This window comes from Pseudorasbora parva, chromosome 21 (genome assembly GCF_024679245.1).
Source record: "Pseudorasbora parva isolate DD20220531a chromosome 21, ASM2467924v1, whole genome shotgun sequence".
Classification (NCBI taxonomy): domain Eukaryota; kingdom Metazoa; phylum Chordata; class Actinopteri; order Cypriniformes; family Gobionidae; genus Pseudorasbora; species Pseudorasbora parva.
Window position 1 is genome coordinate 27,126,964 of NC_090192.1, and position 25,932 is coordinate 27,152,895.

Genomic DNA, 25,932 nt, shown 5'->3' on the forward strand with positions numbered 1-25,932 from the left:
GAATTTTGAGAGCTGCAGATAACTGTGACTAACCCAAGGTCAGATGCACGTCATAATGGGGTTATGGATCACGTCAATGAAGAGGACAAAAATAAAAACGAAATAGCATATGTCAAACCAGAATAAACGTTTCGAGATAGGGACTAGTTTCAAACCAATAATTGTCTGTGCGTAAAGCAGAAATGTGTGAATAACATCAGACAAATGGCTTTTGCATTTTTTTTTTTTTTTTTTGTGACAATTCTGCCTTCAATTTCTCTTTTTTCTCTTTTTTTACCGGATGTTTGTTCCCTGAAAAATTGAGGGCAATCTAGTAGAATACATAGACAAAAACTGTAAATAAATGCGCGTTGCCTCTAAACTTTCTTAGAAAACATTAAGTGGCCAAAAAGCACGTGCGGAGCGACGGTTTGACGTCAGGAGCTGCGGACACCGGCGAGTGCGCTCAGACACATCTGTCAAATATCCAAACAGTGTGTGGGGTCTGGCGCACCTGGCATAAAGTTCCCGTGCAGAGCTCCGCATTCACCGCCGAACGCAATGAATAACAACAAGTCTGGCAGTGTCAGCGGTCCGTCCCGTAGCAACTCCGGTTCGGTGGACGAGCTTGTGATAACGTCGACTTTCGGGACGCTGCTCACGGTGGTTTACATCGTTGGAGTATCGGGAAACGTCTATACGCTGGTAGTCATGTGTCATTCCATACGCTTCGCCACTTCCATGTACATCTCCATCATCAACCTGGCGCTCGCGGATCTTCTTTACCTCTCCACGATTCCTTTTGTTGTGTGCACGTACTTTTTGAAGGACTGGTACTTCGGGGATGTGGGCTGTAGGATACTGCTTAGTCTGGACCTGTTAACTATGCACGCGAGCATCTTTACTCTGACAGTGATGTGCATGGAGCGATACCTGGCAGTGACTAAACCACTGGATACTGTGAAACGCTCCAAGAGCTACCGAAAAGCCATGGCGTGGGGCGTTTGGATTTTGTCCCTCGTCCTAACTCTTCCCATGATGGTCATGGTTAACCAGACTACTAAAACAACCGCGGATGGAGGGGTGAAACGGATGTGCGCGCCCACCTGGGCACCCCAGGCGTATAAATTGTACCTGACTGTCCTGTTCTGCACGAGCATCATGGCGCCAGGGCTTGTAATTGGTTACTTGTACACCAAACTAGCCAAGACGTACCTAGAGTCTCAAAAAACGTCGGCTATTAATAAAAGCAGCAAGCGCTCGCCAAAACAGAAAGTTTTGATAATGATTTTCACGATCGTGCTCGTGTTCTGGGCGTGTTTTCTGCCCTTTTGGATATGGCAGCTGGTCCCCCTGTACCACAAGCCCTTCAGTTTAGCCTCCAACACGCACACGAGCATCAATTACCTCGTGGCAAGTCTGACCTACAGCAACAGCTGCATCAACCCGTTCCTGTACACGCTCCTGACCAAGAATTATCGAGAGTATCTTAAAAACCGCCACAAGAGTTTTTACCGCTACACGTCATCGTTTAAAAAGCGTCCACCGAGCTTGTACTCTTGGGGAAAGTCTGCGTCATCCAGCAATCAGTTTGAGTTCAACTCTGAGACGCTTGCCATGGCGCAGTTAAAGGTGATGCAGTGAAGAGATTGGAAAGCTTAACCCGTTCGTGTAAGGTAAGCGTGAATCTTCAGTTAGGGGAACTTTACTGTGAGTATACTGTGATTCTCACAAACCAATATTCAAGGCTTTTCATTATAGCCTATATAAAAACAAACCCCCCTCGTGCCACTTTACATATTAATAAAATGTTATAAAGACAGGAAAATTATATAATCTATACTGCTTGTCATTAACATCACACCAATTTTTTTATTTACTATTACAGATTTTTACCAACAATGGCTATGAGAAATTGCATGGTATATCTGACAGAACAGAGAACAGCAGTTACATTGTGGATTTTAGAAATGTTATTTTATTATTATTATTATTATTATTATTATTATTTATTAATTAATAAAACCAGACATTACCATCACAAACAATATTACTTTTCCACACAACATCAATATTAAAGGCTGATCAAGGCCTTAACCTAAACTTATTTCAGAACAATGTTTACAGATAAAGACCCCCCCTCTCATTCACAAAACAACCAACTCATTCATATTTTCCACATTAGCTTTAACCTGAATTGAACCAGTGCACTTATGCCATGTCCTTTGAATACTTATAGATGGAAACATTTTTAGAAAAGTGATATCCAAGACTTCAAGGCCTAAAAGATACCCTTGTTGTGTAGCACTTTATTCCATTTTGTGTAGCACCCTGTTCCCCATGTATATATATATATATATGTGTGTGTGCTTATTATAGTAATTATAATAACTGCGTAGTAACTAGGTCTAATCCAGAAGCTGCGCTAAACCCAACCTTAACTCATGTAGTTACTTTATGTTACCCACTACTTTTAAATACATTGTAAACATCCTGTAAAAATTACCCCCCCCCCAGATTAACTGATAAAACTAACCAATTCTCATAAGCAAGCAGATTTTAATTTTAATTTAACAAATATGTATATGTAGCACAAAAATTATGTGAACCCCTTGCAGAATCTGTGAATATCCTTGTTTTCCAGTATCTTTTACAAATTTGAACCCTTTCCAGCAGTGACTTTCAGGATCCAACTTTTCACACTGAGGACCATTGAAGGGCTCAAACACAACTGTTAAAAAAGGTTCAAACATTTCACTGATGCTCCAGAAGAAAAAACTTAAAACAATTAAATGATACATTTTGTTTATAACGCACTTTTCATTCTGAAGAATCTCAAAGTGCTACAATGGAAAAGGGAAAATAACAAAAATGAATAAAAAGTCAAAATATAGAATAATAAAAATAATCAACACATACAAGTCTTTCTGAACAAAAAAAGTCTTCAGTTCTTCTTTAAACTGGTCCAGGCTCTGTACTGCTCTTAGCTCACTTTTGAAGGTGGTTCCAAAGCCGCGGTGCAGCCGAGCAGAAAGCTCGATCTCCCATGGTACGAAGCCTGGTGGTGGCCTGACGATCTGAGGGTGCAGGTGGAGGATTTCAGAGTGATGAGCTCTTGTAGATATGGTGGTAGATATGGTGGCACAACCAGTAGTGCCTCAGTTTTACTGGAGTTCAGCTGGAGGAAGATAATTCCCATCCATGCCTTTATCTCTTCAAGACATGTGGAGAGTCGTGACAGAGCTGTGGAGGGGCTTGGGGCAACAAAATAAGAAAAATGTGGAAAAATATGTCAGATTCTGAAAGAGGTTCACATACTTTTCCCTGCCACTGTATATCCAGCACTACTACTTTAGCTTAATCACACATTATTAAAAATCGAATGAGAATGAATAAAAAAAATGCTACAGTCCAGATAAAAATGCATGTTATCATAACTATTAATACAGTTTAATGCCAAGAGTAACTTTTCCCACATACTTTCATGTCTGGTAAGTCAAAATGCTGCGTCTTATCACAAAAAACATTATTTTCAACAGAGCTGGATTAAGTAGATGAAAAAGATTCAAATCTAGTGCGGTAAAAAAACTGTACAACACTGCAAAAATGGAGTTTACTGAACCTACACTTAAATCTAAATCATTGCAATTACACACAATGACACATTCATTTTTTACAAAGACGCTAACTCACAGTGGGACTTCACCTAGCCAATCAACAAATTACAATATAAAGGAACAAATGGTTCACTAATCTGAGACATTAGTGCTTTAATACTTACCACACATATCAGTAGTCCATTCAGCTGTGCTTGTGTACTAGAACCAAGAAATTAATCATCAGACAATCTGGGACAAAATCATCTACAAATTGCTTTCCCAGCTCACAATCCATATGGTGGCATTTACCGCTTAGGGCTAAACTGGCCAGTGCATATTCATGTATTTGAACTGTGCTCCTCAGGAACTAATGCATTATGCTCAGTCAATGAATCTGGCATGTAGCAGGTGGCTAAAGTGACACGTTACACTCAATATCATTAGCATACAATAGAAACAATGTAAACTTGCAAGGAACATCAGAAAAAATACCACAAAGGTCATGCTGATAATCTGTAGTCTCCAAATTTTTTATTTATTGATAAAAAGGAAACTCAATGTTTTTTTCAGGTCATTAATATCAAGATTAACAATACGGCAGGACAGTTGCTTATATAATCCATTTGGACGGCTAAGGGAACAAACCACTGCAGTGTTCTATTTTGATTCTCAATGTCAGAAAGGACTCAACGGTCTTTCAGTTGTTTAAACTGGGGGGAAAAAATATATCATATTCACTCACTCCATCGATCTCTTGCAGAACCAAGGATGTGGAAGGATAAAAATTGATTCTCAGTCAACATTTCTCTGGAGACAAAAGAACAGAAGCCATACAACTGGGGCTTGACGTCTTCATGCAGTCATCAAACTCAAGAGCGGGCTGACGCTCAGACCAGGGTCATAAGCAGTTATGGGATTTCTTGAACACAAAGTGCCAAGCCTCGTGCTGGCAAAACACACAGAGCATCGTTTATCATGGAAACGTTAGCTCAAAAGTGGAAGAATTGAGTCTGATGGTGAGACAGCGTATTACTTTACTTAATGACACTGTAAAGAAAGCACTCATATTAAACAAACCGTTAATAATAAATTGCACAACCGTGGACTGAAGGCGCCAGTCAAACGTTTCACATTTCCTTTTGTATTTATCAGTCTTCAAGAAATTAAATAAATCACAATCTCGCTGTGCATATTATTGTTGGGCTCTGCAAGTGGGCAGTCATAGGAAATTGCATGACTTAAGTGTAAAGGGTGCGGAATGTTGTATCGCCAGGGGGAAGCTTGTGTTACTCTAGCCATCAATCCAGAGGGGTTTTTTGCGAACTACAAGCTCGAATGAGTCCGTGATTTGTTTTGTCTCATCATTTGTTTTTAAAAACCAGAACACCTACTGGCAAACCCTCTCTTCCAAAAGGCATACTTATTGATTTACATTCCAGTTTTATCATTGAAGCAGCTGCCAATAATCATGCAACATTTAAGCTTCAGGCCTGGAATGTAATGAGATTAAGAAATATCTTAAAAACCATAAAAAAGATTTTAAAAAAAAGGATTACAACATCTTAAATGCAATGCACAACTATACAAAAGCTAGCACATACTGTAAGACACTCCTACACTTATGTAAATGCATCTACTCTAAGCTAAAATGGCTATTTTATAGCATTCAAAATTGTGTATACATTTATTCAGCAAGGATGAATTAAATGTGTCAAAAGTGCCAGGAAAAAACTTTTGCATTGTTCAGACATCCATTTAAAACGAATACTTTTTGAACTTTCTATTCAAAAAAATCTAAAAGAAAATTATTAAGCACAAAAGTATAAAGCAGTACAACTGCCTTTAAAGGATTCGCTCACTTTAAAATTAAAATTACCCCATGATTCACTAACCCTCAAGCCATCTTATGTGTATATGGCTTTCTTTTTGCAGAAGAATACAGCCTGGAGTTATATTAATACATTTCCTGCTTCCAAGCTTTATAATGGCAGTGAATGGGGCCCTTGAAGGTCAAGGAGTTTGAGGGTCAAAGTGCATCCATCTAATATAAATGTAATCCACACGGATCCGGGGGTTAAAGGGGTCATATACCATTTTTGTTCAAGATAATATGATTCTTTAGTGTCTAAATGAAAACTTTGTAATATACTTTAATTAAAAATTCTCATTATTGTAAGAAAACACTAATTATACCTGGTCAAAAATAGTTTTCACCAAGCCATTTCAGTGCATATGGCTTTAAATGATAATGAGCGTTGCCGCCCCTCTGTTCTATGGGCTGGTCTGACACACTCGTGGACGAGTTGTCTAGACAAATGTAGAGGGGAAAGAATGGCGACGGGAGTCTCTGAGGACACATCTGTGCAAGGTGACAAGATGACAGCTCCAACGAAATTCGACAAATAAGGCTAAACAGGACGTTTCAGAATGGCTGGTTAATTTCACTTTGATCTTTCTTTGTATGTTCTGGCAGGGTAACGCTAGCGTAGTGAGATACGAATGATATGATACACCTAATGCCAATAAAAACTTTTTTATCTGTTAATGTCAGTTTGTCAGTGATGCGTAACGTTATCTATGCATTGTAAATTTGTAATAACTGTTACAACACGATTTTTTTAAACCCAGTTTGTAATATCAAAATAACCATAACGCATTGTTCATTATAAACGTGGGATTATGAATTATATTGATGACGTCATACATAGAAAGCATGTGGTAATTTAACTCGCACGCTTTAGCCACATTCATCGTGAAGCGTTTCAAACTGCTCACTTCTGGAGGGGCAGCAGGAACACGAATACAGTGTACAGATCTTTATTCAGAAGCAGCTTCTTAGCAAAACCTGCCTTATGCTAACCCTCGGTTATAAAACTGGTGAGAAATGGTTTGTGGTTTGCGCAGACATAAAAGCATTGACGAAAACAAAACTTCAGCTACTGTGTCTTCAGCGGTTTGGATTTAGGAACATCAAAATGACTGCTGTGTTCATTATTGCACCTAAGAACAGAACACCACAATCACTTAGACACCATTCTGCTCCAGCACATCAGCAATGGCGGACTATGATGATGAAAGCTTGCTCAGGGTCTGAGGTGAAACACTGCTGTCAATCAACAGTCGTGGGAGGGGCTTGTGTGACATCACACGGTCTAACGCATGAATTGAGACAGGAGAAGACATATAAGGAGTTAAAAAACAAACAAACACTGGATGGTGTTTTTATCATTATGGTTGTGTACAGGCATTGCCAACACACATTTCCATACAGTCAGCTTGTAAAAGTATGACCCCTTTAATAAAAGCCTTCAGAAGTGAGACGATGGGTTTGTTTTTAAAAGAATAAAAAAATCATATTTAACATGTATAAAGTACAAGTTAAATATGTACTTAAATATCTAGTTTCTGACGACCAGTTTCCGTATTAAATGTATATAAAAAAGTGCAAGCGTATTGAACTGTGAGAAGCGTAACACTTTCTTCAAGTTGAATATGGAAAATGGTTCTTCACTTATAAAGCTTGACAGTGTCAGGAGATTTATTAATATAACTTCCATTGTGTTGATCAGAAAGAAGTCATTCTTATACACACAGGATAGCTGAATAAATCTTCGGGTAATTTTAAAGTGAAGTAATCATTTAACGTTGATAATAATAATAAATGTTTCTTGAGCGACAAATTACATCATATTAGAATGATTTCTGAAAGGTCATATGACACTAAAGACTGGAGTAATGCTGAAAACTCAGTTAATCATCACAAGAATACATTTTAAAATATATATAAAAATAGACAACTATTTATGTTACAATATTACCCTTATTTGATTAAATATATGCAGCCTTGATGAGCACAAGAGACTTCTTTTTAAAGCACTTTTAAAATCGCACCAATCCCGAACTTTTGAACGGTGATATCCTCCCCGTATTTTAAAACAAGCACATTTATACGCATGACACACATCCAAAATGTTCAACCCCATCATCTCATGCAAAACAGCTCATCATAGATAAATAAGCAACTCCACACGATATGGAAGGATTGTATTTCATATTGTATACAGTGGCAATAAGTCAACTGCTCAGCCTAGACACCGAGGGGATCTGCCCTGAGACACAAGACTCTGATTGCTGTTGGCAAAATACACTCGTTTAGCATAAACCTAAAATGATCATTTAACGAACTGTCTTTGCACACTAGTTAATATTCAGCCTTCCAGTATTCAAAACATGAATGAATTAGTGACTAAAAAGGGGACATTTAACCAAGAGAGATTTCCAATTAAACTATTGGTGATGCAACAGGAACAGCAAATTAAGCACCAGCCAAAATTCATGAATCATCACATATGAGCCGACCTGAAAAACAAGAGAACCCTAAAGAGACTCCTCTTCCTATTATAATAAAGCTGATGCATGCATTTCAATAACAGGCGTTAAACGTATGCACAGATTCAGTTTGTCTAAATTTCTAAGTTTATTCATTCAAATTCACCACAGGTTTTGACAGTATGTCTGAAAAACATATTGAGAAGATTTTGCTCAATGCTTTAATGTGAAAGATATCAAACTTCTGTTTTAAATCTCACTTCAACTCACACAAGCCTCCAGTTTTGGGCATTGGGCCAGTAAACAGAGATGCCAATTAGCTCAAAACAAGTTGTCAAAAACAAGCGTGTTGTGATTGGCTGAATTTGACTTTTACCACAAAACATCAGTGTAATTTATTCAAACACATTTAAAAGAGGTAATGCGTTTCCAAAAGCTCATCAGATACACAATACAAAATGTCATACTTGGCACTGGAAAATAGAAACATTCAAAAAAAAAAAAAAAAGCCATATTTCTCTCTTTAAATATGGCAAAAACACACTCGTTATCAAAGATATCAAAAAGGTTTTCTTTTAAAACTTTCATTCAAGTAGAAAGAGATGGCTGAAGGGATAAACTGTTCTTTTGGGCATCTAATCTGATACATTAATGTTTCATTAGAAGCATATGCAGGTTTTGAAAGCAATTCTACAAAGAACATTTGTTTCAATTGGTGACATAAGCAGAAATATTTGACAGTTCCCAGCGCCTCGTTTTCATTAAATACACCTGTTTTTATCATCCCATTTGTGTCGCCTGTCTAGACAGTGATTTAAGTATAATAATATAAAAGATTTTAAAGAGGGAAGCACAGCCAGGAAAGAGAAAGTTCAATTGTAAAGAAGGACCTTCGGAAACGAAAGTCAAGCCCACAAGATGTGTGTCTTCAAAACGACAGCAGTTCAAGTAAATCTCCTGAAAAACACCTTGAAAATTAAAAACTAAATCCATCCGAGCACAGAAAATCCCAAACATTTTTCTAACGGGACACTAGTGAGGGGTTTTCTATGCCAGGAATGAGAGTATTTCAGCCTTTTTCTTTGTGTTTGCTCTAGGGTTCCTGCCACTCATCCGTCCCGTTGAGTCAGGTGGATCCTACTGCAGGGAGGGGTTATCAATGGCATAATCGGGGTCACATGTGAAGGACACCGTGATGGCATATCGTGTGCCCCAAACGACCTTCTCCACATGGTGAAGGTTTTCAGAACCGGATGAGAAGAAAGACACTCGACCTGCAGGAGATGAAAGGAGAGGGACGATGACACAGAGAAACAGGAAAAATGTTGAAGCGTTGTGCAGAAAAACTGCATATGAAGTACGTTAACATCAGGCTATCACGTTCGAAAAGCATATTTCGATTTTCTACAAATTTCCCCCCTCATGATTAAAAGGCAGTTTTAAGCTGTATCTGAATTTAAATGTTTGTGTTTGACAGTTATTGTTGCATATTGTCCACCAGCACACCATAAATGGAACATGGCTCCAAATCATCACTAAATAAAAAAAGTTGGTGCTGAGATAATGACTAAAACATGCTAATTTTGCTTGGTTGGATTGTTGAATTAATTTTAAGACTTCGATTTTAAAAAGCAGAAAGGCGGCCTTTGCTAAACTTGATATTTATGTAAATGACCTTCATTATGTCTGCCTGGTGCTGGCCTTTGCAGACCATTCTTGATGACAGCAGTTGTACCGAATCTCATTAAATGTTGGTTTTTTTTTTTAAAAAGACGGCTTTTAAAAGTGGAAATGCATGTGTAAAATTCTATGAATAAATGCTTTATGTTGGACTGCACTGCTGGAGGAATATCCATAATGCAACATAAATCCTGCAAGCTGGAAGTGAATTGGAAGTATTAGGCAATGCAATTGGAAATCTGTAATGAAAAAGGATGGAAAGGGTACATGCGGAAGCGGAGAAAATGGCTAACAAAAATCTGCATGATTTAGTGAGTTACAAAGTATGACATAGACTAAGCTAAATTTAAATAGCAGATACGACTTTTAGAAAGGGCTTCACAAATATTGGAAAATATGAAGAAACCTGACTCAATATGTGTTCTTGCAATTTCTTCTTTTGGTTTTTCATTCAAAATATTCACAAAAATCTAACAATTTAAGAGGGAAGCAACAAATAACAAACATAAAAATAAAAAGAGTACCAAACACAGAATCTAGTAAAAGTACATTTGATTCTTTCATTGATGGAAACATGGGCAGCTTTAAGTTATTTTATTTTTTGTAAATTATTCCAAGCAATATAAGCATTATATTTAAAAACAGAACATTTAAACGAAGAATATAGTACATAACTAACAGATAATATTTACACAAAAAGTGTATTTTTTTTGTTGTTACTTGAAACATGGATACAGATGAGACGATTTACTCATCTCTTTTTTTTAAAGCATAATTTTATACTTAAAAAAAAAAAAAGACATTTGATTTATATCTTGAAAAGGTAATGCAAGCATACTTAAATCTGTTCTGTCAAAATGGGAAAACAGTCTTATAAATCAATACAGTTTATCTATATCATCTCTTATTGATTCATAATTTCAATTAATTGAGCCATCCAGTACATAAATGATGTTTTTTATGGTGTGATTATTGGGATTTAGAGCAAGAGGAAACCACGCATTATACACTAGATACTTTCAATAAAAAAACATTCCGCCATAAAATATAAGATTTCACAGTGACCTATGCAGGTTAAAAGGATGGACAGATATTATTAAAAACCGCATGCTGCCTCCACGCTAATTAGCCAAGTCTAATTCTGTACACTTCAGCTGAAGATGCATAAGGAGACGTTTGCTAAACAGGATATTTATGCAAATTACATCCGTTGTGGCTGCTTCATTCTGACCCGCGCTGACACTTTTTGATTGTGAAAGTTACAGACTGAATCTCATTAAAATGTTACAACGATGCTACACATTTGAAAAAATATAACGTTAGGATCAATAAGCACATGTAAATAACATGCTGCACTGCGTTTCTGGAGGAAACTGTATAATGCCATAAGACCTGGAAGATGCCTAAGGACATGTGGAATATTCGGCTGGGAAAATGTAAATCCCGATTACAGGGTTTGCATGGAAATTAGGAGAGGAATGATATCAAGCAAGAGAGAAGCTGGCTAAAAACATAAGGTTTAGTGATGTAGAAACTGAACAAATTAAGAATAAAAAGCTCAGAGAAGAGCAAACGGTTTGCCAACGTTGTCATGCAACACGGTTCACTAGAAACTGATAAAATGCAATTATATTTCAGAGGTTCTAATGATATGATTGTGTTTCCATGGAGAGGAGTTTAATAAGAATATTTAGAATGATTGGAAATATGAGAACATTTCAATAAATAAAAAAAACACAAGCAATGTACAGTATGATCTTATCTAGTTTGGTTATGTTTAGTTCTGTTCCAGAAACCTGGCTGGGGGACTGGAAAAGGACATTTGCAGACAAAAGAATGGGAGAAAGTGAAACGCATCAGTAGAAATGGAAGTGTCTGCATATTGTGAGATATTATTCCTTATTAAAAATATGTCACTAAAACTTAATCATGACAAACTGTTTTGGTCGTAAGGTGAACTGACTGCCTTAAAATGCCTTATTATTGAAATAAATAGGTCAAATGCAAAACTTTCTACACAAGATAAACTATAGCTTATTCTTCCTTCTTCTTCTTCTTACACCAAGTCTGGCAACCCATAGAACCTTTGCAGGAAAGTTACTTCTGAATCGTTTATCCAAAAATCATAAAATTGGTCTCGTTAGATTTGGGGCGTCCTGTCGAGTCGACTGATATCCAATTTTACCATGTCGCCCATTTTGGCTGTCGCCCATTTTGAATTATGTGCTAAAATGCTGTATTTTATGAAAGCATGAACAGATCGTTACAAAACTTGGTATGGGTCATCACCACAATGCCCTGAAGTAGCCTGATAAGTTTCGAAACTGCGCCCCCTAGTGGAGAATTTATTTTTTCAAACGCTTATAACTTTGGGTGTGGTTGACATATTTTGATGGGAGTAACTTTTTTGGTCTCCTTGCAGAGTTCAACAATACCAGGTTTTGATGTATGGTTTGTGCAGTGTGGTAATTAAGCTCTTATAAAACATTAGCTGATATCTTTGAAACCGCTAGTCCGATCGAGACGAAACCAGCGTCAGAAAATCAGAAAACATAGGCTGATAGCTATACGCTAATGCCAAATCAAAGTCATGTGACAGTCATTTTTTATGTGTTTTTTTTCACATAAATGTCTAACTTCAAAATGAAATGAGATATTTTCACCAAAACTGACACACATCTATGGGCTCACTCCGGGGACACACAAAAATTTGGTACGATTTTGCCTCTTGGTGGCGCTATAATTAAACAAAACATGTAAATGACTCTATACAACTCAATGTATAATGTGGGGTTTGCTTAAAAATTGTCTCCAAATGTCTTTACTCATTTTTGCAGTTGGTCTGCTGCCTTGATTTCTTTTGTTGCGTTGGCCCTGGTAATGGCTGCTTGTAGCTATATTTATTGTTAAAACCTTTAAATGCATAACATGACAGATACTGTATCTCACCAATTTAAAGTCTTCTCTGAAAAAGTGTCCCTATATTTGCACATCAAAACTGTCACATTTCTTTAAACTGCACCTATATTTCCTTTTGTCTGCTATCACAGACAAACAGAGGGGAAAAACACAAAAAACCTAAAAAAGCTCTTTGTTTTTTCACCTGACAATAAAAATGCACCTGTCGCCTCCTTTTAACTCCTCAGCTGGTTCTAACCACATGAGGCGCTCACTGGGCTAAGCACGTTGCTCCTCTGTGACTCTCAAATCAGGAGATGCAGCTGTGATCCCACAGGATTCATCCAGCGCCAGGCGTCAATTTTCCCAGTGCGACAAAAATAAAGTGCTTTTTTCCACCCAATCTCATCTTCTAATATATGACATCATCTTTCACACTCTTCTTATGTCTGTATCCGCACCCCACCCCTCCCCTTTCTCATCTCACCTCTGTCCTCCTCACTTGTGTTTAGCGCCGTGTATCTCAACAGGCCAATATCTCTCCTCACATCCATCATCAAAGAGGGAGGTTGATTGTCAGTCTAGCTATAATTACAGCCTGTTCAACGGAGTTCTCCATCAGAGTAATAATTACCTCAGCTAAGATCAGGGCTCATCAGTCACACCTGATGGATAAATCAACACGCCGGCAGAGCACACTGCTTCTGCCACCCAGTCAACAGGAACGCGTTCCAGCTGCTACATCTAACGCACTGTATCCTAATTCATTTAAAACTGGAGGCAGGCATTCAAAACTCTTCACCCTAGCTGGAGATGGGGCACGACGGGAGGAGGAATTCTAGAGCTAAAAACATTGGGGACTGATGAATAATGCATCGAAATGGATGTCAGTGATATTTGCATGCATACATACATACAGTCATGGTCACCATGATAGTTACACTGTATTTCCAGGACCTCCAGCAGCAAAATAGGTCCACACATTAAAGATCCAGCAGTACATTTAACCGTGGCAATGGGGCACTTTTTATCCTTGTTTGCACCAACCCATCTGTTGGCTTTGCTGCCAAAACCAGTCCCATCTGAAGTTCCAATCTTCAGTGTCTGACAAGACAACTCATTTCTGCAATTCTCCATCTGTGATCCTCTTTAGCCACTCAAACTCTCCTCCTCGCCATGCATTAAGACAATATAGACATGTCCTGTTCCAGGCAGATTTGTAACATCTTTTGTGAATCAGAACTTTTATTGCCCAGATGACAGAAATGGGTATTTTAATGCTTTAGCTATTTCCTTACAGCCATTTTTTTTTATTTTGTGAAGCTTAACAATCTTTTGCTGCACATCAGAACTATTTTTTTTTGTTGGTTTTAATGATTAAAAATCCTTTTTAAAATAGCCAATAGTGTTTAGTTTATATCACAGCTCAGCCAGAGCTGATTAAAGTAGTTTAATCCTAATCTCTAACCATTTCTCCTTCTAATATTCTACATAATCTTTAAAATGTAGCATTATGTGCATAATCAAATAAATCGATGGATTTTCTGGTCTGCGCAGACTCATGCTTATTGTCCGCTCTGCGCTATAGTGTCTCTGGGGTAGAGCAATCTGTGTGTGTGCTGCAGCGCTTCGTGACTTCATTCGCCCCAAAGGAAAGCATTTTTAATGGCACCATATTTTTCCAAATTTTAGCATTGGAGCCTGTGATTAAAGTGTTAGAAATTGTGTCTCTTTCATGGATGCATGGCTTTCTAAAGTTCTCTATTGTCGTTCTCCTTTCACTTTTTCTGCAGTAGTTCTTTTGACACATGTTTTTTTTGTGTGTGAAAGCAAGTCTTGCCTTTGTGTACAACACTGTTGTTCTTAAAAAGACGAAAAAATTGAGCTGTTAAGGTTACAAACGCTCCGGCTAAATGGGCTGCCATGATTGTCCTTTTTAGAAGACAAATTTCCCCCACCAACCTAGAGAAGTATATAGAGAATGAAAAGATAAATTGCGATGTTTGTTTTTTCTTTCCTTGTAGACTAAACAAATTAGATATACCCCTAAACAATGGCTGTTCACATTATTTTGTTCAACCCCTGTGCATGCATGTACAAAAGCATATATCTTATCTGCAGTCACCTGCCATTTACTATTGCCCTTCCATCAATCTTTAATGGTTTCAGGAAGCACTTCATGATCAAATGTCACGCTACATGGCAAAACACCTCTCACCGGCCCAGTGGGGATATGTGGAGGCAGATTTTAAAGAAAAGAGCCTGACAGTTTCTGTCATCATTGTATGACAGCACAGAGTGCACCTTTGAAAATAGCAGAGATTACCCACTCAAAAGTGACAGATTCTAATAAAGAGCTGAAAGGTATATGAATTCAAATGCACGAGTTAAAATAATAGCTTCTCCGTGCAGACCACATAATCAGGCAGCTATTCATGGATAGCATCATCATGGGACATTATCAAAATGCCCGGCTAAGAATAAACAAAACAATTAGCCCATGCAACATGTATGTAAAAAAAGTCATAAAGAGGGTTTGGAGTGTTTCTGTAATTATAGAGAAGAGAGCCTTCGTGAAACTCCATGTAACTTCATTGTGGCATACAAAAAGTGATTATTATTACTAATTATTTTGCACTTCAAATGAACCGTAAAAACACTTACATGATTCAGTAAATGGACTCCAGTGTGCAAAAATCTCAGTGGTGCCAATTAATAACCTCATACAGTTTATACACACAACCTGCATTGTCTCTTATGTATTATGCAACTGGCTTTAGTGCTTAGCAATTGTGTCTTCCTACAGGAAGTACACTTATTGTTACTTTAATTCGCAGTTCGCCCTTCCCAATAGAATTCAAAGAATGGAAACTTAACATGACACACAAAACAATCCTTCTATATTGCACATTATATGCCACATTAGGCACAGTTACCAGGCAGAGTGTGACTGATCTTAATTTAAGCGGACGTAACACCATGTCTGACAAAAGGTCCTTTAAATACTCAGGAGCACAGAAATGCAATAAATTGCCAGTGGGCATTAAATGTAAATCCAACCAGGTAGATTTTAGCTTTAAGGGTTTTCAAACATATTTGATATGTGTTTAAAGGTGCATTATGTAGTATTTTTGCAGTAAAATATCCAAAAAACACTAGGCCAGTGTTATATATTTATATATAACATAGCGTTTGAGGGAGTCGCCTGTCGATTGTGTCATCTCTGCGTTACCCACAGTTTTATTTGGCAGAAGCGCTTTTCTCTTATATATATATATATATATATATATATATATATATAAATAAATATATAAATAAATATACAAAGAAATCTAAAAATACAAAAATAAATGAGCATTTATACTTTTATTTCCTAGAAAAAAATCATTTTTTCATTTATTTATTTCCACATTTATGTATGTATATTTGTATTTATGTCAACATTTATTTCATTTTCACATTTATTAATATCTACATTTCTTTGTCTGTATGCTAATGAGGGGGCCATTTTACCTCAGACATAGCAATCGAGCACAGAGTGGAAGAAGTTTTGAGGCCACAGTGACACCTTATGGTGCGACCAAACAAAACAAAACCCTTTGCAAAAACTCGAATTAGGAATGAATGACTTAGAGATGGGCAATATATCCAAAATCTTGTATCACAGTTCAAGTCATTTTATATCACTTTACCTGTACAATACATACTCTTTATTCCAAACATGGCCTTAATACAATGTCTGGTCTGGATTTCTAAAATGTCTTGGCATACATGAACAGAAACCGCATCTTCTATAGATCTGATAACAGAACAGATACTTTGACATGGAAGCACATCAAATGATCCACTATTAATCACATTGAATGTAAATGTGCTGTATTTAGCTTGCGCTTATTGTCGATGAGACTCGCACACCAGCTCAGAATGCGGAGAAAAACCAGCGTACATTTTCACTGAAGTCTACAATCATATTGATTAATGTCCTTGAAATACCACTGCAAATACAGTTTACATTTGTGTTTCCTAATTGTGCATGCTTAGTGTAACAATTCAAATGCTTAAAATATGTTTCAGCTAGTGAGACACGCATTTCACGGCATGCAGTGTAGATAAGTGTCCAAGAAGAAGCACAATCGCTAAGAAATTTCAACCCCACTTTATTTAATGGCGATGTTCGGAATAAACAGTATGTGTGGTAACTAGTGCAGGGCAACGATTAAAATGTTTAATCGCGATCAATCGCATGATTTTCTGTGATTAACCACAGTATGCGCAAAATTTAATAATGAATACAAAAGTGCTGCTAGATGAACAAAGTTGCAATAACATATGGTTTGCAAACACTTTAACAAATATGGTGCTTTTTACAGCTGTTAAAAGTTAGTAACAGTTAGAATATTTCTTGTAAAAATCAACTTAAACATTAATTTAATCAAATTAAATTGGTGGTATACATATATTGATTCTGTAGTAATACTCTCATCAGTGTTCTGTCAGCTTTAACATAGGCCTACTTAAATCTGCATATTTGTGATATTCATCCCAGGGCATTATTTAATTTTATAAAGGCCATTTTTTAAAATCTTATTAAATGTATGCATCATATTTCATGTTAAATTCTTACATTTGATTAATAAATTGACTTATAATAGTAAAGACACTATAGGGCTGTTACCAATCAAATTAAATAATTTAAACGGCAAAAAATACAACGGCAATAAATAATGTTATTAGATTGATGTTCTAAATAAACCATGAAATCATACTTTTAAACATAACCGCCAATAGGGGGCAGCAAGAGATCTTCTTCATGAGTGAGTCATTGAGTCGTTCATTCAAATTATTAATTCAAAACGCTGAATCATTCAGTAACAAAACACGGCACTGAGTGTTGCTTTCTTTAGGAACTATTTTTGTCTGGGAAATCATGGGTGAAATGAAACAAAAAAGGTTGTTTGGATCTAAAAATGTAAGTAACTTAATTAATTAGGCTACTTGCTTATTGGACTAGGCTACACCATTCACGCTACACATTCACGATTGCAAAGTCGACTTGTGTTATTAACAATATCATAAATATCAACAACTACAAAAAACTCAGTTTTACCCCAATATGTTTCTTCTGTGAGTTTATATTGCTGCTCACTTGTTTTGATTTCCCCACGAATGTCTTTTACAAAGAGACGGGCAGCGCAAGCCTCAACGTGACATGTTACCAGAAGCAAAGATATACGCATTATCAATCGCTGTTTAGATTGAATATAATAATAACAAAACAAAAAAAATCTGAATCATTGTCGCGTTTATGGTTATTTTAATATTTTATTTGTCCCAGACAAAGAATGTCAAGCGACTGGCTTCTCCTTCTCCTGCGATTGACAGCCCTGTATTCTCCTGTGACCAATAGTTTGTCTGTATGTGTATTCAGAGGCAGTGAGCAACAGGCTTTCAATATAATAATATAACTACGTTAATGCGCAATAAAATAATTGTCGGCGTTAATTAATTAATGCGTTAACGCAATAATAACGCGTTAACTTGCCCAGCCCTAGTGGTAACCCTACATACAGTTAAGGTGATATTAAATGACTTTAACTGTGATATAAGTTTTTGGATATATTACCCATCTCTTTATGCAAAGGGTTGTGTTTTGTTTGGTCACACCACTGTCACTGTGGCCTCAAAGCTTCTTCTACTCTGAGCTCGATTGCTATGTCTGAGGAAAAACATTAGCATCATGTTAGCATAAACATAACCCCTCATTAGTATACAGACAAAGAAATGTAGATATAAATAAATGTGAATATAAATAAATGTAGACAAATACATACATACATCAATAAAAGTGGAAATAAATAAAAGTGGAAATAGAATGTAGAAATAAACAAATGAAATACAACTTATACCTATATATATACGGAAATACTAGTATAAATACTCTTTTTTAATTAAATTTTATTTCTTTGTACATTTATTTATGGAATTCCACATTAAAACAGTAATATTTTGAAATATTATTATAATTTAAAAATGGCTTATATTTAAATATATTTAAAAATATGTTTCTCAAATATATGCATATACATGTACATATTAATTTGATTAATCAGTATATATAATGGATTAATTATATATTAATCCATTATATATGGATTATATCCATATATAATATATATCACTCATATAATATCAAACTGTAGAAATTATTATTATTATTGTTATACTTTGTTCTCAAAATGTTATCAGCATAAGCATTGCGTGACTGTGTGTATTAGTTTGTTTATTAGCAATACCTGTAGATTTCAATTTCTGTACAGTGTAATCTTTTTGACTACAGGTGAACATCCAGTTGTCACTGATGATGTCATTTGGGCCTTTCTAGAATACAATCCGCCATTAAAATGATAAATTGAATTACTCCAGCTACTCTAAGAAAAGACTATAAATGATCCACTGAAGAACATGCTCCTCACGTGCGTCCGGACTTATAGATATAGATATAGATATAGACATGAAGTAATAATGCAAAGACATGCTTGAATTTCCCACGGAAATTCACCATACCACTCTAATTATAAGGCATTATTACAAGCTCACTGTTGTGAATGGGACTAAGGATAAGGAGATGTGTGTATTTACCAGCACGTGGCTCCACTGTTCGGTTGCTATTTGGGTCCATGAAGACAAACCGTCCGCCACCAAACTCCAAACCATAATCAGACAAGTAGAGCAAAGATGTGTAGTCAAAAGATCCATAAGTCTCCTGTTAAAAAATATGCACATTTTAAACACTATGAATATTTATTTTCTGTAAAACCTCAAACAAATCTCAGCATGAGCCTAAAGCACTAATTAAGATATTTTAATAATTCAACTTAGTTGGATGGGGAGAACCAAACTGATCATGACGTGATGCGTTATGAGTTTTTTCACAATAACAAAAAAAATCTAATCCCTGTTGACTGACGGATTCATTCATTTATTTTTAATTGCTGCATTTTTTTGAAAATGTAACAACAAAAAAAGCCCTTGAGTAAAGCCTAAGATTTCCTGGCTTAACAAAAACAGTGGTAGAATTTAACGGCATCCCTGAGACTTTAAACTCTACACTGCTTTATGAGGGAAATCTCTTTAGTGATCCCAAACCACACAGGCGTCACTTCTCGGCATGTCGGATCACACTTTTAACTACTTTAATCAAATCTAGGATTTAAGACTGGCAGTATTCTGGCGACAGCACGTTGTTTCCAGTGGTTTTTAAGAGACTAATGAGGAATATTCCACACACCTACCGCAGAGGGAGTACATCCAGCATTTGAGACGCTTATTTGTTTTTATTATTCTACTAATGGCAAAATATCATCCCACAACCCATATGGACAAACCCTACCAACACAGCACATTATCACTGTGGCGTAATGCATTTGTCTAAACACGACCTGATTCAAGTGAAATGTACAATTGTATAAGCAAATAACAGATGATGATGCAATGTGGACAATTACATATAAAAAACAAACCAATAGGTGCAGCTACAAGCTACAAAGACCTCCTCAATCTGTTTATCTCTTTGCCTCTCATGCAGCATGAAGAAATCCAAAACACAAAAGCAATTTATCTTTAATATAAGCAGTTTATTCCTCTGATGTGTTACAGCCAAGCACGTAAACCTTGCCTGCAAAGTGAAATGATCACTGATTAAATCACCCTGATGTCCACATTCATAAACGCACAACCGACTCAGAGATCAAAGGTACGTCTAAAGACCAAACATAAATGAACTTGAACTTGTTTTTAGATCCCCTTAAGGCCTCATTTCAACAGCTAGAAAGTGATGTAGCAACATTACTCTGTTTCAAAAATCATGTCTTTTAAAGGCATTGTTGTTGGATTAAGGCTTTAAGTATGGCCAAATAAAAAAAATGGGTCCTAAAAGTACCGTACCGTGTTTGTGTGCAAATATTGCTGAGAACTTCCATCTTTACACATGAGAAATTCAGAGAAGAGTCTCTAATATGCTAAAACCGTATGAGCCAGTGGTGTAACACAAGTCTTGGCCCCTCCTGGGGCTCGTTATGTATGAGTATTTAGGGTCTCAAGCGTGTAACCCTATTGGAATTGCTGGGATTTTCAAAGATCAACATTCTGCCCTAAAAATGATTGGGCAGACAGTAGAGACTTGAAACTTTGAGGGATGGTAGCACCCTCCCCGTCTACAACATCAAGGCTCGCCTCGATTGGCCTGATGGCGGGCTACAGCAATCAAAATGACAAAATCTCTTATAACTCCTAAACCGTCAGTCGCAGACTCACTTGTATATTGGAAACCTTGGCTCAGTGTGGTCATCTGAAAACCAAAATCATCTATAGTTACGCAACAGTCAGTCCGATTGATTTGAAAACTGGCATGTAGTGTCTTTGTCCAAGGCGCTGTGATGGCCTAAGAGGAAATTCAAGCATCTCGAAAATCACGGCCACTGTCGGCCAATTAAGTTTGAGCAACTGTTAGACAACCTTGTTTACAACCTTCAACAGAGGTCGATCGGAACAACATCAACAAACATTTTTTTTTAAATCACTGGCCTTGTTTGACTAATTTTTCACTCATGGAACTTTAGCATTTGGATAGCTATAACAGGGCCATTTAAAAAAGGCCAAGTATACTCAAAAGTCTATCAGTCCTAAATAAAAACTTGTGAAATTAAGTCAACACATGCAACATATGATTCTAACGAAACATGCAACATATGATTCTAACGAAGCATGCCAGCTTTTATGAAGACTGGGCCTTAGGTGACGTTATAACTGTTAAACAGTGCAAAATGCTATGTTTTTATAGCAAATCACGATATTGCTGAAAATGGTCTTTTTCGTGTCTTATTTACGTAGAACTTGGTGAGCACAAGCGGAATATGATTCCGAAGAAGCATAAAAACGTATGAAAATCGGGCCATAAGTTGCCCTATAACTGATAAAAAGCTTTCCAAAAACATTTTCTTAGGAAAATACCTACAGTATATTGGTCAATATTATATATCAAATGGCTGTAAATAGTGTCTTCCATCTATGATCTAGGTGGCTACACACTTGCTAAATAAAACATTATACCTTTTTAATGCATGTGCTTTAAGGCCTTAAAGTGCTTAAAGCTAGATTACTGCTGCTTGCAGCTATATTGGTAATTGCATCTGATTATGTTATTTTGGGCAATTTGTAGCCCACTCTGAAATAATATCCTTTTTTTTTTTGCCAGATCAGTTCTGAAATATTTTTTGTTAGTGCTTCAAGTCAGTCTTTGAGAAAGCATAAATGTTAATACACTCAGCATGTATCAGTGCAAATCAATAAATCAACATTACAGCATGTGAGTCACTGTTCCCTATGACTGATGTATATAATACATCTGTGCAGCATTATAAGTTGTGTAAACACCAAGTGTATTTGCCACTTTAAAATCAAATTCAACCATTATATAAAAGGTTCAAGAAGCCGGGCACCATAGGGCTGTGGGGATCTCCCATACGCCAGTAATTGGGGCTGAGTGCCAATTAATTTCATATCTGTAATAATTAGCTGATGCCTGGTTACATCATGAATATAATATTAATCTAGTTCCATTATTCATATCCAAATCCCTGTGTGTTTGCTTTAAAGATTTGCCTCCCTAGACAAGAAGTTAAAATTCTGCTTTATTTCAAGTCACAAAACTAATATGATGTGAAACATTATTTATTTATAAATGTCAACTTTGCAATAATTTGGCCTATTAAAACTAGCTCAAAACATATGGGCCCTTGTGACTGGAGATATTTTTGGTCCATGTTCTGAGGGAACCAATGTGATTGGCAGTTTCAGAACACTGGCCATAGAGTAAACATTAGGAGTTCTTGAACATTCCTAGGATGTGATTTAGACGTTAATCGTGTTCTTGGATGTGCGTTACCTTATCGATATGTGGGTGCCAGTACTCATCATGAGTGGTTTTGGCAGAGGTGCTGTTGATGCGAGAGAAGAAGGTGGGCTTTGTGAGGTACATCTGTTTGGAGTCCAGACCAAAAGTCTCAGCTATCGCCTTTTGAATTCGGCCACGAACATCACTGGTTTAAAACAGAACACATAAAATGTCTTTATATAGTTGAAATCAGCATGTGGTAGTTTTATTCATCCATATCCATAATAGGGATTACAAAACCACAGATTTTCAAAACCGACCAGTTGGTGGGCTCGGCTGCCAAAAAGACTAATCTTTTACTGACTAATCATTAAGGAAGCCCAGAAAAATGTTTGCCTGACACATTCTTATGTACAAAAATGTGTAACTATTTTTAATTTGACGCATTGTAGTAAAACTGCTAAGGGTTTAAAACCTGCATGAGCCGTTTTAGCCATAAAGTTGGCTGTCTGCATGTGTATAGTTAAAATGACAGAAAAAAAACACAAAAAACACATTTCAAACATTTCCACATCACATTTACCTGTACAGTTCAAAATCTTCTTCTGTAAAAACATCCTGCATCTCATTCTTAAAATATCTGTGGATAAAAAAACATAAAAAATAAAAACACTGCCTTGAGCATTTGTAGGATGACAACCGTTTAAATACTGAAACACTGCAGCCATATCAAAATGCAGCAATAGAAAAACACATACAGGGGACCAAAATGTCACAACACACGGGCCAACACATGCCAGCTGTACAAATGAACTGCCAGCACACTACCAGCCTGTGTGTGGGCACCAAAGTGCAAACGACATGAGGAAAATCTCCAGGTGAAAAAGACCATCTTTCACAATGAAAGCTAGAAAGTCATTCCCATCATAGCCGCCATTGATTTGAGCTCAGCTCCTCACGCCCAGGGGTATACTTTGATGTGAACATGAAACGTACCTCGAGACATCTGATAGAGCTCTGATTCAGACAGACAGATCAAGTGCAGTTGGAGACGACTTTCTATTAGGTGCTGTATAAATTCACACGGAATACTCACTTATAGATATTTACAAACTGCTTCCCCATCGACAACGCCCCAGAGTGAAGATCCAGGATGGAGGCCTGTACGCAATAAAAATGAACAGAATAAAGACAGTGGAAACTTTTTAAAGTGAGACAGTCAATATTTGACAAAAAAAAAAGTTTTCTCTAGTGTCTCTGGTCTGACTTAAACTCCAAAGACAACCACTGAGGTCTTGCAACTAACTCGGGTGCTGGACTGTGCGCTGAGGTTGTAGTTATTCGTGCTTCATCATAAGGTCAACAGATGGACTCGGTCTCCACACACTTCATAAATCATCATGATAGAGCTGATCTGCTCTTAAAAACTCAGCAGGACCCTCTGTTATACCCTCTTTTTGTTCACTGTTACACTCTATAAAAGGTCTCTTTGCCTGCTAAGATCCCAGACAAGGTTTCTACCTTAAAAGTGAATTTCATGTAAGATTACACAGGTATCAGATATTCTCTGTAATCCATTGCAGTCAAAATACAGTGAACACATCATAAAAGTATATGAGGAATTCAAAAGTCACCAAGCGAAAACGCTTCATCATACAAATGTATATTATCAAATTAACAAATTATATTATCATTATAATAATGTTAGTGGAAGACACCAAAATTCAAAAGTTTGGGATCACTGGGGTTTTACTTCACTTTACTTTACTTAATTTATAAAAAGGACCATGTACAATTTTTAACATAAATGTTTCCATTTCATGTATTGTACCGGATTTTTCACCTGCAGTCCTTTAAACCACTTTGCAGGTTTTTTGGTTGCACTTTATTTTACGGTGTCATTGTTACAGTGTAATTAAATATTTAAGTACTGCGTAATATTAATTAGCTAAATCTACTTACTATACGGTTAGGATATGATTAGGATTGAATGAGGGTTTGTTGCATGTAATTATGAATAATTTACTGTCATTACTATGGTAAGTACATGTAACGTAGATACTCTAAAATATATATATTTTTTTTTTTAAGAAAGGCACTTTTATTCAGTGCCATTCAAAAGTGAATGTAAAAATAGTATACCAGCTATTCAAAAGATTTATATTTCAAATAAATGCTGTTTTTTGTGTGTGCTTTCTATTCATTAAAGCATTTTGAAAAACGGTTTTACGGTTAACCCAAAATATTAGTCATATTTTTAGTCAATCAGCATATTAGAATGATTTCTGAAGGATCGTGTGACATTGAAGACTGGAGTAATGAGGCTGAAAATGTAGCTTTTGCCTTAAGAAATCAAATACATTGTAAAATATTTCAAAATAGAGAAGTTTAAGTTGTAATAATATTTCACAATGCCAGTGTTTAGTTTATTTTTCATCGCCACTCCATGCCACTATACCAGAAACAGTTCAATTAGGAAAACAAATCAAACTGTAACTGCTTAACTATTTCAAATTATTATGATTTTTATAAGATGGGTTGTGACATTTGAAATACTGGACCTTATATTCACTCTAAACTGTATCTGGTGCACTGTTTTACAATATGGTGAAGGTCTCGACAACGCATGTACTTTACCATTAAGCTGCAGAGTGATGAACTGGTGAGCTGAGCTTAATCCTTTACGAATGTAAAACTCAATTTCAACAACAACTGGCAATGTCACACGCTGTTTCCATCAAACATGCTTCCAAAATCGGCCTCCCATCAAATGTGAATTCTCAAATGTACTCTTAATGAGAGTGCTTTCCTGTAGGAACTCAATCATACCAAACAATATGGTGCCATCTAGACACATAATGAAAAAGAAATGTGCTTTTGAATTACAGCTGAAGTCACAACCATAGTGTGTACTGCCCTCTTGTGTTCTCAAGCAGCTGCTTATTTTTAAACACAGTATTTTTAAAAACAGATGCAAGTATATGAAGAATGTCTACTTACACCACCATCTGAGCCAGCAAGTGATAACCCCCGCTCAGCTAACCTGTGGAAAAAGGAAGCAAAAGATTAGAGTTGGTCAGAGTGTCTTTTACTTTTTTTGAAAAATTAAGCAGGGACCGATTCAATTGATCAAAAATGGCAGGAAAAACACTTCAAATGCCCTTTCACACCAAACACGATAACTTTAAATATAACGATTACTATATTAGCGTCCACACCACTTGACAATATCATTCTGCAGTTCTGAAAAAAACAAAAAAACAAATCTCAAAGTGATTCCAATATTGTTTCTCTGTGCCATTATCATTGTAGTTGTTGTGTGGACTCTGCTATTCTTTTTATATCTAGGACGATTTTAGAAGTCTCTTTATAGTTATTGTCCTTTGTGCGAACTGGCCTTAAAGGGATAGTTCAACCAAAAATGAAAATTCTGTCATCATTTACTCGCCTTCAAGTTATTCCAAACCTGTATACAATTCTTTGTTCTGTTGAACACAAAGGAAGATATTTTGAAGAAAGTTTGTAACAAGGCTGCTTTGGGACACCATTGACTTC

General features: G+C 36.5%; 2 protein-coding genes across 2 annotated transcripts in view; one reads left to right on the forward strand and one right to left on the reverse strand.

Annotated features, from left to right (window-relative positions):
* On the forward strand, nucleotides 1–9,143 carry LOC137055977 (urotensin-2 receptor). The gene is made up of 2 exons (XM_067429903.1): nucleotides 1–1,655; nucleotides 9,005–9,143. The coding sequence occupies exon 1, from the start codon at nucleotides 541–543 to the stop codon at nucleotides 1,621–1,623; it is 1,083 nt and encodes a 360-aa protein (XP_067286004.1). The 5' UTR covers nucleotides 1–540; the 3' UTR covers nucleotides 1,624–1,655; nucleotides 9,005–9,143.
* The window catches only part of ogfod3 (2-oxoglutarate and iron dependent oxygenase domain containing 3), a 21,106-nt gene continuing 4,218 nt past the window's right edge, over nucleotides 9,045–25,932 (reverse strand). The window contains exons 4-9 of the mRNA XM_067429904.1: nucleotides 25,378–25,420; nucleotides 23,474–23,538; nucleotides 22,961–23,017; nucleotides 22,429–22,582; nucleotides 19,125–19,248; nucleotides 9,045–9,181 (exon numbers count right to left, since the gene is read on the reverse strand). Of these exons, the coding sequence (XP_067286005.1) occupies nucleotides 9,045–9,181; nucleotides 19,125–19,248; nucleotides 22,429–22,582; nucleotides 22,961–23,017; nucleotides 23,474–23,538; nucleotides 25,378–25,420 (580 nt within the window). The remainder of the gene's footprint in view (nucleotides 9,182–19,124; nucleotides 19,249–22,428; nucleotides 22,583–22,960; nucleotides 23,018–23,473; nucleotides 23,539–25,377; nucleotides 25,421–25,932) is intronic.